This window comes from Panthera onca, chromosome A1 (assembly GCF_046562875.1).
Source record: "Panthera onca isolate mPanOnc1 chromosome A1, mPanOnc1 haplotype 2, whole genome shotgun sequence".
Lineage (NCBI taxonomy): Eukaryota > Metazoa > Chordata > Mammalia > Carnivora > Felidae > Panthera > Panthera onca.
This window is the reverse complement of record NC_138339.1, coordinates 232,912,476-232,926,030: the sequence shown is the minus strand read 5'-3', so window position 1 is coordinate 232,926,030 and position 13,555 is coordinate 232,912,476. Positions and strand designations below refer to the sequence as shown.

Sequence of the window (13,555 nt, the reverse complement as noted above, 5' to 3'; positions counted from 1 at the left end):
CTCCTTTAATGACACCGGTAATGGTATAATACAGACCTGTTAATCAGAACTGCAGTCTAGGTGGAAGTTGAATATCCTTCTCCCCAAACTTTCAGAATACTTGGGTATTTTTATTTTTTTTATTTTTTTTTTTTTTTTAAATTTTTTTTTTTTTTTTTTTTTAACGTTTATTTATTTTTGAGACAGAGAGAGACAGAGCATGAACCAGGGAGGAGCAGAGAGAGAGGGAGACACAGAATCGGAAGCAGGCTCCAGGCTCTGAGCCATCAGCCCAGAGCCCGACGCGGGGCTCGAACTCACGGACCGTGAGATCGTGACCTGAGCTGAAGTCGGACGCTTAACCGACTGAGCCACCCAGGCGCCCCTACTTGGGTATTTTTAATGCATTGCTAGCCCAGAGGCGGTAAACCCACATACATACACCGCATGCACAAAACATACAACAAAGTTAACAACTTGGTTTTATTTCTGTCACCACTTTGTGTTATGAAGGGGTTCCACGATACTTTGGTCTGTTCGGTATTAATACCACAGCGATATCTATATTCCCTTGGGCATAGAAATAAACAAGTTACTACAAAAATATTGCGAAACATAGCATTTGCCCCAAGTGAAGTTTTCATAGTATTTCCTAAAGGTAAGGAAAAGTTTTGGGGGTTGGGGAGGGTCCCCAGGATAATATCCTCAAAATTTCCTTGGAGAGTTTTGAATATGGCAATAATGAATAGCAGTACAATTCGTTGAATTTTTATCTTTGAGATTGGTAGGAGAGAGATTTGATGTTGACGGTTAGAATTATTTTTCAGTTTTAAAAAGAAAGTCTGAAAATAAATTGCACCCTAACTAGACAAGAAGAGAGACGAGTGGAGGTGCAGTTGGCGTGCGGGCTGTGGGGCGTGACACTGGTTGTGCACGGGCAGAGCCACTCGGCCTCTTCACAATATGCCCGTCTTATCCCAGTGACTGTCTCGAGGTACCTCTTTCGAGCACAGCTCGAAACACCGTTAGGTTGCTGTAAGAGCGTATGCTAGAATTATGCTTTCTGTTTGGTTAAAACGGGTTATAATAGACAAACCTTTCAATGTGCAAGAGATTGGTGTTCTCTGAATCTCACATTTCAAATACTACTGTTGTTTTATGCTGCAGATAGTTCTTTTCCTTTAAGGACATGAGGAATGCCTTATTAGCTTGGTCTAACATCGGAAGGATGGTACCTCCTCCCCGTATCAGTGACACGTTGAAGTACTAAAAAAATACCCACTTAGGGGCGCCTGGGTGGCTCAGTTGGTTAAGCGTCCGACTTCAGCTCAGGTCACGATCTCACGGTCCGTGAGTTCAAGCCCCGCGTCGGGCTCTGGGCTGATGGCTCAGGGCCTGGAGCCTGCTTCCGATTCTGTGTCTCCCTCTCTCTCTGCCCCTCCCTCGTTCATGCTCTGTCTCTCTCTGTCTCAAAAATAAATAAACGTTAAAAAAAAAAAATACCCACTTAGTGTCCATTACTGTATCTGTGGATTCCTACATTTGGGCACCTGGTGGTGTTTATGCAGGGCAAGGAGCATGTCAGCCTCTTTTCTTTTCTTTTCCTTTCTTTTTTTTTTGGGGGGGTGGTGGTGGTTATCTTTTTGTTGTGTGAAGAAAACTAATTCATGTAAATCCATTCTTTTACCATTTTTGTTTTAGTTTTATATGATGCTTTTTAACATTTTCTATTTGTTCACATAAAAAATTTTACTCAAAAAATGCGTAGCCAGATACGTTAATCTTTCCTGTTTCCTTTCCTTTAAATCTTAGGTCTTCTCAATCCTACGGTCAGAGAAATACTAATTTATATTTCATTTTAGTAGTTATAGCTGTTGTTTCTTAAATGCTTACCTTGTGCCAGACACTGTGGTGAGCTCTTTACATAAATCATCCCTTTTGGTGTTCCTCACAGTTTAGGACGCAAATGTTATTGTTAAATGAAGAAACATCTTCAGAGAAGCTAAGTAACATTAAGGTTAAATAGTAGCCAGTAGAGAAGCGGGCGTTTTCACCCATGTTTGTCCGACTTTAAAAATCTCTTTCCCTCTCTCTGATATACCCTCTAATGTATTAGAGCTGTGATTGATTTAATGATCTAGCTAGTTAACTGAACTTCTGAGGAGGAACTTTGTTTTAGGTGAGAGTGCATCCATAGACTGTGCATACTGGACGTGGACTGTGGCCTCTGCGTAACTGCAGTATTTGTAAAGTTAGTCCTTTTTCCTCACCTTTCCATCCGATTCTTAGTGACAGTTACTTTTCTTTCTGGATCTGGAAACACCTTTACATTGATTTCTTGGTCTTAACCTAACACCTCTAGAAGTTTTTCAATTTCTGAAAACAAAAGGTAACAACAAAAACCTTGAGTCAAAAACAGCAACAGAAACTTTCTCTGAAGTCTGAAGGTTTCCACCTGAATCATTCCTAATTGCATTTATTCTCTTCAGTGTTGCATTTCTTTCAAGAGCTCTATGATCCCCCATCTTTTAGCACTTAGCAATCTTTTTCTTTTTCACCAAGAATCTCATGATATGAGAGAGCCTGTTTACCAAACCCACGACTTTTGTAAAACAGTGATTCATGCTTTCATTCTAATACATTCATACAAAAAAAAAAAAGATGTATAAATACAAAACATGCTCGTCAGAGAATCAACGATACTGTTTTCCTTAGGTTTTTTTGTAGCTTGGTGGAGGCTAAATTTATTTTACATGTGGCTCTTTTGACGTACATCAGGTCTCTGTACTATGTTTGTGGAGTTTCCACTTGAGGACCTTTAGAATAGCTTCTGTTCTTTTCTCTGATGTCTTTACCACCCATTTATTCCTTCAGTATCTGCAACTTGGCATTTTACAAGTTTCACTGAAATTGCTCTCGTACAATGTCAGAGATCTTCTTAATTACCAAATACAGCATTTGATCCAGCACTTAGAACCGCTGGCCACCTCTCTGTTTTTGAAACTCTTTCCTCTTTGCAGTCTTGACTCGTTTCACCTGTGGCTCCTTGTGAGCTCCTTTTCTTGGCTCGCTTGTTTTTTGCTTTCCCTTGTACGCTTAAAATTCTTAAAATTTTATTTCTATTAGAACCATCTACTGAGTTCAAGATCCAGATTTTTTGTGCTTTCTATCTTTGCATGTAGATACGTATCCCATTATCACTGCAAATTTGGCATGTCTAAAACTCGGTGCATTTTTCTCTTCTCCAAATCTGTGGATCCTTTTGTGGTTCTTCTTTTTTTTATTTTTTATTTTTATTTTGCTTCAGCATATGAAATTTATTGTCAAATTGGTTTCCATACAACACCCAGTGTTCATCCCAAAAGATGCCCTCCTCAGTATGTGGTTTTTCTTTAGTACATGACTTCCTCATCTTCCCAGTCACTGAGGCAACATGTGTTGACTTCTTCCCGGTCATCTCACATTCTGCCATTTGATATAAGAAGGGAACTACTGAAGTTTGGCTATCCATTAACTGACAGATAATACATTGGACAATGTATTTGCCATCATATTAAGGCTGTTCTACAGTAATGACATATCATCCCCAATTGACAAATAATGGAAGTTGCAATTTAGAAAAACCTTACTTTTTTTTTTTAAAGGTTTTATTATTTTTTTTTTTAAGTAGTCTCTACACCCAACATGAGGCTCGAACTCACAACCCAGAGACCAAGAGTCACACACTCTACCAACTGAGCCAGCCAGGCACCCCCCAAAATTTTGTTGTTAATAAGTGATAGAGCTAGGATTCCTAGCTCAAGTCTATTTAATTGTAAATCTGAGATTTTTCTACGATGTTGTCTGCCTGTAGTCTGTATTCTTTAAAATTCTACAGTATCTTCTTCTTTCCTTTTTTAACACTACTGACATAGTTTATATAAACCCTAAGTGTATCTTCTGAATAATTTTTCTCAAATCCCTTCAGGATCTGTTCTACTTATCTAGGGCTATCTCTCTTTAACCATCCACACTTCCTAAATTCTAACCATTTTGAATCTTTCATACCTCATATAACATGAAATATGTTGTCACTTCTCTGTATCTTTGTATTTTGTGCTATTATTAACCGAATCTGAAAAACAAACAAAAAATCTTTCCTCCTTTTCCCTTCGAGAGTTAACTCAAATACTACCTTCTCTGTGAATGCTTGCTTAAACACCTCAAAGAAAATTTTTTTTTTTTTTTTTTACTGTTTCTATAATACTTGGTGTTAAGACTTACCTCATTCTGAACAAACTGAGGGTTGATGGGGGGTGGGAGGGAGGGCAGGGTGGGAGGGAGGGCAGGGTGGGTGATGGGTATTGAGGAGGGCACCTTTTGGGATGAGCACTGGGTGTTGTATGGAAACCAATTTGACAGTAAATTTCATATATTAAAAAATTAAAAAAAAATAAAAAAAAAAAAAAGACTTACCTCATTCTGTTTTATATTAAGTTTCTCTATCTGTTTGCCTTTTCTCACTGGACTGTAAATATTTTGAGTCTGAGCATGTATTTGCTACTATTTTTGTACCATTAATGTATTTTGTCTCAAAATGTTACTGTTTAATTTCCTTTTATTAGGTAATGTATGCAGTTTTGTGGTATTCTAATACTTTTATATCTTTAAAAAATTTGATCATGGGTTTTCTGGGCTATATGGCCACCATGTTTTACTTTAATGATCACAACTGATTTAGAACAGAGGATGGTGATTTCTTTTGAAATGTTAGAGGATCTTCTATTTTTTTTATTTTATTTTATTTTTGTAATTTTTTTTTTTTTAATGTTTATTTAGTTTTGAGAGAGACAGAGACAGAATACGAGTGGGTTGGGGCAGAGAGAGAGGGAGGCACAGAATCTGCAGCAGGCTCCAGGCTCTGAGCTGTCCGCACAGAGCCCGACGCGGGGCTCGGACTCACGGACCGTGAGATCATGACCTGAGCCAAAGTCTGACGCTCAACCGACAGAGCCACCTGGGCGCCCTGAGGATCTTCTATTTTTTTTAAAATGCAAAAGTATAACATTGTCCAAGTATTCTTGATACTTTTCAATCTCCTGAGCCTGGCAGTAGTCTTAATTACTTCTTGACACTGTTGTGAAGTTACAGGGCTTCTCCATGTTGTACTTTTCTCACCATCTTCTCCCGGACACCCAAGCAGATGGCGGATGGAAGGTTACTGGAGACTCCACACCAGGAGTACTTTATTTTACCTGAGTGTGAATTCTCTTTTATCTTTTCTTAGCCTTTGCCTGCGATGATTACCCATTTCTCTGTCTGACAAAAGCTGTATGTGAATTTCACATTTTTTTCTTAGAACAGTGATTCTCTAGTTCAGATACTGTTGTTTAGGATTGAAATATTCTGTCACCTACCTTACAGAATTACGAGGATTCAAATTTCCAAGCCCATGGTGGATATTAAATAAATTTCCATTTCTACAGTTGCACCTTATCACTTCTAAACTTTGTCTTTGTTTATATTTATTTAGGGTGCTGTCAGTTACATTCAGATGTGTGTGGCTCTGTGCGTGTGTGTGTGTGTGTGTGTGTGTGTGTAATGAGGCAGTGACATTAATTGTCTTTTAGAGGCTCACATTTTAACCAATACTCTTGAATATTTTTAAAAATTAGTTTAAAAATGCTTTTTTTTTGGAAGGGATAACAGTGTGCTCCCATCTTTCCCATAAGAATGAGGTGTCGGGGCTCCTGGGTGGCTCAGTCCATTGAGCGTCTGACTTCTCCTTGGGTCATGATCTCGTGGTTCGTGAGTTTGAACCCCACATCGGGTTCGCTGCTGTCAGCGTGGAGCTCACTTCTGATCCTCTGTCCCCCTTTCTCTTTGCCCCTCCCCTGCTTGTGCTGGCTCTCATTCAAAAATAAACAAACATTAAAAACAAAAGAATTAGGGGTCAACTTGAATAAAAGAAGGGGAAGTGCATGATTTTGTAAACTTCTCAAGGTGTCACTGGTTAAGATTTACTTAAAAGTAATGACATGTTAAATAAAATCATATTCATTTTGTCTCAATATGGATCATAAATTATTAGTGTTACTGTTGTTTTAGCTTACCCCCGAAGTGATATAAATGGTTGAGAACGGTTGGACTGTTGGGTGTATTAGGGAGATTCATACTTGTCAACACCACTTTTGATGGCATTTGCCCCCCTTGTGGTCTGATTAAATGGCATTTCTTGTAAGAAGTATTTAAGTAGAAGAATGCTCACATTAAAATCTTTTGGCCCACAAATCCTCCTGTGAATTCTAGTTGCTTGTTACTGGTGCTTTTAAGATCCCAGCGAGGTTTTGGAAACTCACTGGATATACTTCAGGCTTTAGCTTCTTGCTGAGTTTTAGCGTTATTTCAGGTGATTTCCAGACTTTAGGCCCTAGGAGATGGAATCGTTTGGGCTTTAGATGGAATGGGTGGGAATTTTATGAGGTTGAGGCTTAAACCTGTCTCTACTCAGGGCTCCTCAGTACTTGGAAGAGTTCTAGAACTGTGGTGCAGCTCAAACGGCATTAGCATGTACATATTGCTTTCTGACCTCAGATCTACTTCTTTTCTCTTATAGCTGCTGTTCCAAACCGTTAACACTCTGCTCACACCTACTCACCCCTTCTCTGTTACTTTTGAGTAAGTGACTTGTGTTGTTCAGAGGAGGGAAAAAGAGAGAATGAATTGTCTCATGTGGCAGCTTTTGACCTGTATACGGCATTTTCATTCATGCCCTTCCTGTTTTTCTTCCTGTGTCAGACAAACAGGTGTTCTTCTATTATATGCTTCAGAGCCTATCTTTATTCCCTCTAACAATGTCTTCTATTATTTATCCCTTTTCAGTTGTAGACAGTCTCTCCCTCGACAGTGATTTCTTCCTGATAGTTTGTGAACATGCCATGTTTAAGTTTCTTTTGCTCTGGGACCCCAAGGGTAAGGAATGCTACGTGAGGAAATGTTCTGGGGTCAACATGTTTGAGAAACTGCAAAACAATTTGAGAAGCGCTTCCTGCTTATTGTTGCTACTTTTTTTTTTTTTTAACTGTTAATTCATCCCTCAATCCCCAGTGTTTTGCTGTTCACTTTCATGACTCTGTTGAAACTCTTTTTGATAAGGTTCCCAGAAGTATCAGTTTTTGCTTGATCTCTCTCTGCTCCATTTGACATTGTTGACCATTCCTCTTTCTTTGAAACTTTTGTTCTCTTAGCTCTTTGACTGTTCTTTCGTAGTCTCTCTTGGGGACCTCTTGTCTGTGGTCCTGGCCTCAGGAACTCTCCTAAGCTCTTGTCCTTGACTCTCTTCTCATTTACCTCGCACAGCGCCCCTTGGGGATCTCAGCACATCTTCATGACTTCAGCTACTCCCTACTCATAGTTGACTTCCAGGTATATATTTTTTTATCCTCTCTGTCCTCTACACTCACTGTAAGTACTAGCTTCTTCAGAACATCTTCATCTATACGGCATAGGACTATGGAAATTCGTTATGTCTAAAATGAGTATCACATCTTTTCCTTTAAACCTGTTCACACACATCTGGACACACTCATTCACAACTCTGTGCTGTCTTGGTTATTGATGTCACCCAGTTGTCTAACTTACGAGTTTTCTTGCCTCTTCCGTCTTCCTTATCTGTCATATCATTTGGCCAACGAGGGTTTATTGATTGGGCTACTTTGAAATTTTCTAGACACTTTTTTTTTTTTAAGTTTATTTGTTTTGAGAGAGAGAGAGAGAGAGAGAATGAATGAATGAATGAATGAATGAATATGAATCCCAAGCAGGTGCTGTTGGTATGGAGCTCAACGTGGGGCTCAATCCCATGAACCGTGAGATCATGACCTGAGCCAAAATCAGGAGTCAGATGCCCAACTGACTTGCCACTAATTCAGGAAATTGCCTGAAATAGTCTTCACTGTTAACATCACTGAGTTATAATTTAGGTCCTTCATTTCTTACCTGGACACTTACTATTATAGATTAACATTATCTGCTTTCCTGCTTCTGGTCTTAACTTTCAAACCACTGCCTAACTGATTATTTGATCTTGTTTCTTATCTTTGTCATCTGTTTTTTGTCATTAGAATAAAATCCAGATCTTTCGGGAATGTATCCAAGCTGTACCTATTGATTTCTCTCCTGATTACTGCTGTAGACCTACTCAACTATTGAATACCATGCTCTTTCTGCCTCTGCCTTAGAACATTGTCTTTGAACATTGCTTTGATTGCTGTGTCTTTTTCTCTGTCTTGACTCTGCAAACTTGTCTTTTAGGATTCATTTCAAGCATATCATCTTTTGACCTAATTAGTCAGCATGAAGCATTTGTTCACTTTTCCCTAGCACTTACATCGTTCTAATTAAGGGATGTATAACCTGTCCTAAAGGCACACTGTAGATGCTTCTACTTAATATTGATATGTGGATGTTCTGAACGTCTGGGATTGTGGAGTTGGGTTCAGTGTACATTCTGTACCTGTGAAATGCCATTCTGTGAGCCTCTAGACCATAGTGCCTGTGTTTTCTATGTTTTTCTTCTCCACAGTGCCTAGCACATTGCCTAATACGGTATCTTCTATGTATTAGCTGTTGAAATAATTGAATGGATGAACCCGGATTAGTGATTGGTGATTCATAGTATTTGGCCTGATGTTAGTCCTGAAATTTAATGCTTTGTGCATTGTCTTAAGTTTTTTTGGTAGGGTTTCGTGACAAAAAATATCATTATAGAAAAATGTTTGAAAAATCTTAACATATGTTGAATCTGGTGATTGAGTATGACAGAGTTCTTGGTTAGAGAAAATGCCTCTAAGTAAATTTCTCTTACTATATAATGTGGCAAATAAGTTTTAGTATTATATATGTATGGATAGAAGCTGTACATAGATACAGAAAACAGTTACAGCTATATAGTAATTCTTGACTCTATGGAATGCTGTGATGGTCTTGTTTTCCTGGACTACTCATTAACTGACCTGAATAGGTCTTCTTCTCTTTTTAGGGAGGGTGATTTTTTTGTTTTTAAGCTTTCTTGAGATGATTGACACATAAATGAGAGTAGTGCTGAGAATGAGCTAGGTAATAACGCCTCTGTGCCCATTAATGATTACCACTCCTGGGGGACTTTGACATACAACAAACAGGTTTCGAGTGGAAGAGGAGCGGTTCGTCTGTTTTTGTTTGAAAATGTCTTCCATCCACTGTACACCGATTTTGCTTTTTTGTGCACATTGATTCTGTTGGTATCAATGGAAATATCGCATACCGTGTGAATGCTTGTGTATCGTCGTGCCGTTCGGTGGCGATGATAACTCTAAGCAAAGGGAACTGTGTAAGTGGCTTTATGATGAATAAATCTTAAACTTTTCTGTAACTTTTTTGTAAAACATATATACTTATGGGAAAAAAAATCAGATACCATAGAGAAGTACAAAGAAGGAAGCCAAAATGTCTCCGCTTTCCTCACCATCCGGAGGTAAGAGCTCCCTTAACATTTTAGTGAACACGTTTACCATCCTTTGTATGCCTGTGCACACGCACACGTACACGTCTTCCTTCGTTCCCCTTCGTCTGAGACAGAAGCACACCATTTTGCAGAAATAGTTACTTAGTATAATTGCTGATTTGTAGCCTGATTTGTATTTTATTTTTCCTCTGGGGGCCTGTTTCCATGGCAAATAAAAATAAATCAATTCACATGATTTTTATGGCGACATGCTATTGTAGGTACCAAATTCCACATAACTGAATGCCTACTGATAGATATTTTAGTTACTTCCTTTTTAAAAACAATCATAAATTGAAACATTACATGCAAAACTTATGTGTACAAAAATTATGTGCCCATACTTGATTTTCTCCTTAGCTTTAGTTCCTAGGTTTCAGAGTACTAAGGCATGCTTATTTTTCATTTTGATACATATTGTCAGACTGTTCTCAAGGATAGTGTTTAGGTTGGGGCGCCTGGGTGGCTCAGTCGGTGGAGCGTCCCACTTCGGCTCTGGTCATGATTTTATGGCTCGTGAGTTTGAGCCTGCGTCGGGCTCTGTGCTGACAGCTCGGAGCCTGAAGCCTGCTTCAGATTCTTTGTCTCCCTCTATTTCTCTGCCCCTTCCCCACTGGCTTGCTCGTTCTCTCTCTGTCTCTCTGTCTCTCTCTCAAAAATAAATAAACATTAAAAAAAATTTTTTTTTAAATAAAAAAAAAAGAATGGTGTTTAGGGTATTACCTATTTATGATGTACTTTGTAAAGGATAAACTAATGAGTATCTTTGAAAATTTACATTCCCATTGTTTCAAGATGTATAGAATTACTTTTGCTGAGCTTCTGAAACGTTTTATTAAACTCTATCTTAGTACAAACCTTATTACTGATTGATTTTCATTTCGTAGGTTCTGACGTATTGATGTTACTTCACTCTAAAGATAGTCAAATTATAAATAGGAGAACTTCTGTTTATTTATCTATTAAAAAAAATTTTTTTGAGAACTTCTGTTTAAAACAACACTGGAGTACATCTCTTGGAAGCATTAGTAATCAACTTTCTTCCACAGTTTTCACCAATTTGATTCTGGTTTATTTAGAAAATCATATTTCCTCTATTGGGATGTTTACCAGTTTGCTTCAGAAAAGTTTGAAATTGAGATACTAGACTAATTTCACAATAGTAGTAATATTTTAGATGTTAATTGTTAACTTATAGGATGAAACCTTGCTGGTCTTGAGCAGGTCAGCTGAAATTAAGTATATTTTGATAATAAATATAAATGTAAATATAAATTGACCATATTTGGATGTGCTTGAAATAAGGGGAAATAACAACCCATTAAATTAAAAAAGTCTTACAGAAATGTGAACTTGGAGGCTCTAGTTAGCTATTTGACTTCTCCTTTCCACCTCCCCCCTCCCCCCCTTCCTCTTTATCCTGTATGACTTATGAACACTGAAGACTGGTAAAAATAGCTCTGAATAGGGCTTTTCTTTGTGCCTGTGGGTCTCATCTTTTTATGCCTTTTTACACACAATTTATCAAGGCAAAATACTTGCTAATTCCTGCCTTTCTTCCTCATTATCAGCATCCCTTCTTTTACCTTTCCAAGTAATTCACCTCTGCCAGGAAAACCACACCCCTTGGGCATAAATCTTTGGAATTAGTCCCAACTAGGCTCTTTTGTTAAGTCCAAATAGGGAACAATAATAGTGAAGATGGGAGATTGGAGTAGGTTTTAGAAAAAGTAGATAAGGCTAAGATTAACATCAACTTTTTATCTCCTGTTTGTTTTTTTTTAATTAATTCTGTCAAGAACAGTGGAGACTTGACCTGTTCACTCTAAATGGATTTCATCAGTAAACACATTAAGCAAAACTTCCATTCTCTTCCTTTCTTCCTGCTTTCCCTTCCTCTTTTTCCTCCTCTTCCTTTTCTTTTTCTCTGCTTTTCTCTTTTATTCTCTTTTATCCTGGCTGAAAAGTAAAAGATGGATTAGAGGTGAGCAAGACTGGAGTTTAGTTGGTCAATAAGGATGATGTTGCAGTAAACCTGAGAAGAGATGACAGTGGTGTAGAGGAGGGCACTGATGGTGACACGGGTAGAAATAGTTGAATTTGAGAAATATTTAGAATGTAGAATAGATGTCATGATTTTGATGCTTCAGAAGTATCTGCAGTATCAAAAGGATAGGTGTGGCATAATTTATCTGTTTGGGAAAGAAACGATACAGACAGCGCAACAAAACTTGAAAACCAAGTTAATAGGGCATCTTGGTCCTAGGCTGTCACCATCTAGAGCTGTGAGAACTTAAATTTCTGTTGTTTAAGCCACTCATGTATGGTATTTTGTTATGACTCTAGCAGACCAAGATAGTTGGTGGTAAGTTAAACACATGTATTATAAAACCTAAGGCAACCACTATAAGAACAGAGAGTTACAGCTAATAAGTGGAGAGAAGCAATAAAATGAAAACTCAAAAGTCGGTTAATCCCAAAAGAAGGCAGAAAAAAGAAAAGGGGAACAAAGAACAAATAGAACAAATTAAAAAAAGGGTAGCAAGACGGTAGCTAGGTTTAATAATCACATTAAACGTAAATAGCCTAAATGTCCCAAGAAGAAGGCAGAGATTTCCGGGTTGGATTTAAAAAAACAAGATCCGACTATTTGAAGCTGACAAAAAACCTACGTTAGACATAAAGACAAACATATGTTTAAAATTATACCAGGCACTAGTCAGAAAAGACTAATGTGCATGTTTATTACTAGTATTCTATACCATGTACATTATTGGACACTACAACAGGTAGTACAATTACAATTACAACAGTAATTATAGTAATAGTAATGTACGACTACATATTAGTGTATAGATTAGTAATGTATAGTATACTATAGTATACATTAGTGTATACTATATAGAGTATAGTAACTCTATAGTATAGTATACTATATAGAGTATAGTAATACAGTTGGCCCTTGAACTACATGGGGGTTGGGGTAGTAACCCTCCATGCATTTGAAAATGCATGTGTAGCTTTTGACTCCCCCAAAGTGTAATGACTAGTAGCTTAGTGTTGACTGGAAGCCATACCGATAACATAAACATTTGCATGGTATATGTATGATATACTGTATTCTTACAGTAAAGTAAGCTTGAGGAAAGAAAATAATAAAATCATAAGAGAAAACACATTTTACAGGTCCCGTATTGAAAAAATCTACGTGTAAGTGGACCTGCACAGTTCAAACCTATGTTGTTCAAGAGTCAGCTGTATATATAGTATAGTGATGTATGGGGTACATACAATATAGCTGGGATAGCTATACTCCTATCAGACAAAGTAGATTTCAGAGCCGAGAATATTATCAGGAGCAAAGAGAGTTGTTAGATAAAGGGACAGTTCATTAAGAGCATGGATGTACCACTCTTAAATGTTTATGTACCTAATAAAAAGAGGGTTAAAATATGAGACCAAGACTAATAGAGTTGAAAGGAGAAGTAGACAAACAGTGATAGCGATTTCAGTACTCTGAGTATTAGAAGAAAGACAAAATCAGTAAGGATATGGGAGATTTGAATAGCTCTGTCAGTTTGACGTTCATGGAACACTCTGCCCACACACAGCCAAATACATATTCTTCTTAAGTGCACATAGAACATTGACTAAGACCAATTCTGGGTCACGGAACGAGTCTCCATAAGTTTAAAAGGATTCAGGTCATACAAATGTGTTCTCTGACCACAATGGCATTAAAAGAGAAATCAGTAACAGATTTTTGGAGAATCTCTAAGTATTTGGAAACTGAACAGCACACTTCTAAATTATTCATGGAGCAAAGAAGAAATAGGGGAAGTAGAAAGTTCAGTACAACTTTGTAATAGCACAGCTACTTTGTAATTTTCATTTTGAAGTGAATGACAATGAAGCCATGTTAAAAGTTGTGGGATGCTGCTAACACACTAATGAGGTAGATTTTTAGCATTAAATGCCTAGAGTAGACAAGAAAAGTTCCTAGGTCAATGACTTCAGCTTCTACTCTAAGAAACTAGAGAAAGAAGAACAAAT

General features: G+C 37.7%; 1 protein-coding gene across 10 annotated transcripts in view; it reads left to right on the top strand.

Moving 5' to 3' along the window:
- PAN3 (poly(A) specific ribonuclease subunit PAN3) overlaps positions 1 to 13,555 on the top strand; it is a 132,582-nt gene that overhangs the window by 37,391 nt on the left and 81,636 nt on the right. For 6 of the 10 annotated variants that reach the window (XM_078443924.2, XM_078443887.2, XM_078443994.2 and 3 more), the window contains exon 6: positions 7,318 to 7,383. The exons of the other annotated variants lie outside the window; for them this stretch is intronic. In XM_078443924.2, coding sequence (XP_078300050.1) covers positions 7,318 to 7,383 — 66 coding nt within the window. The remainder of the gene's footprint in view (positions 1 to 7,317; positions 7,384 to 13,555) is intronic. 10 annotated transcript variants of the gene reach the window in all.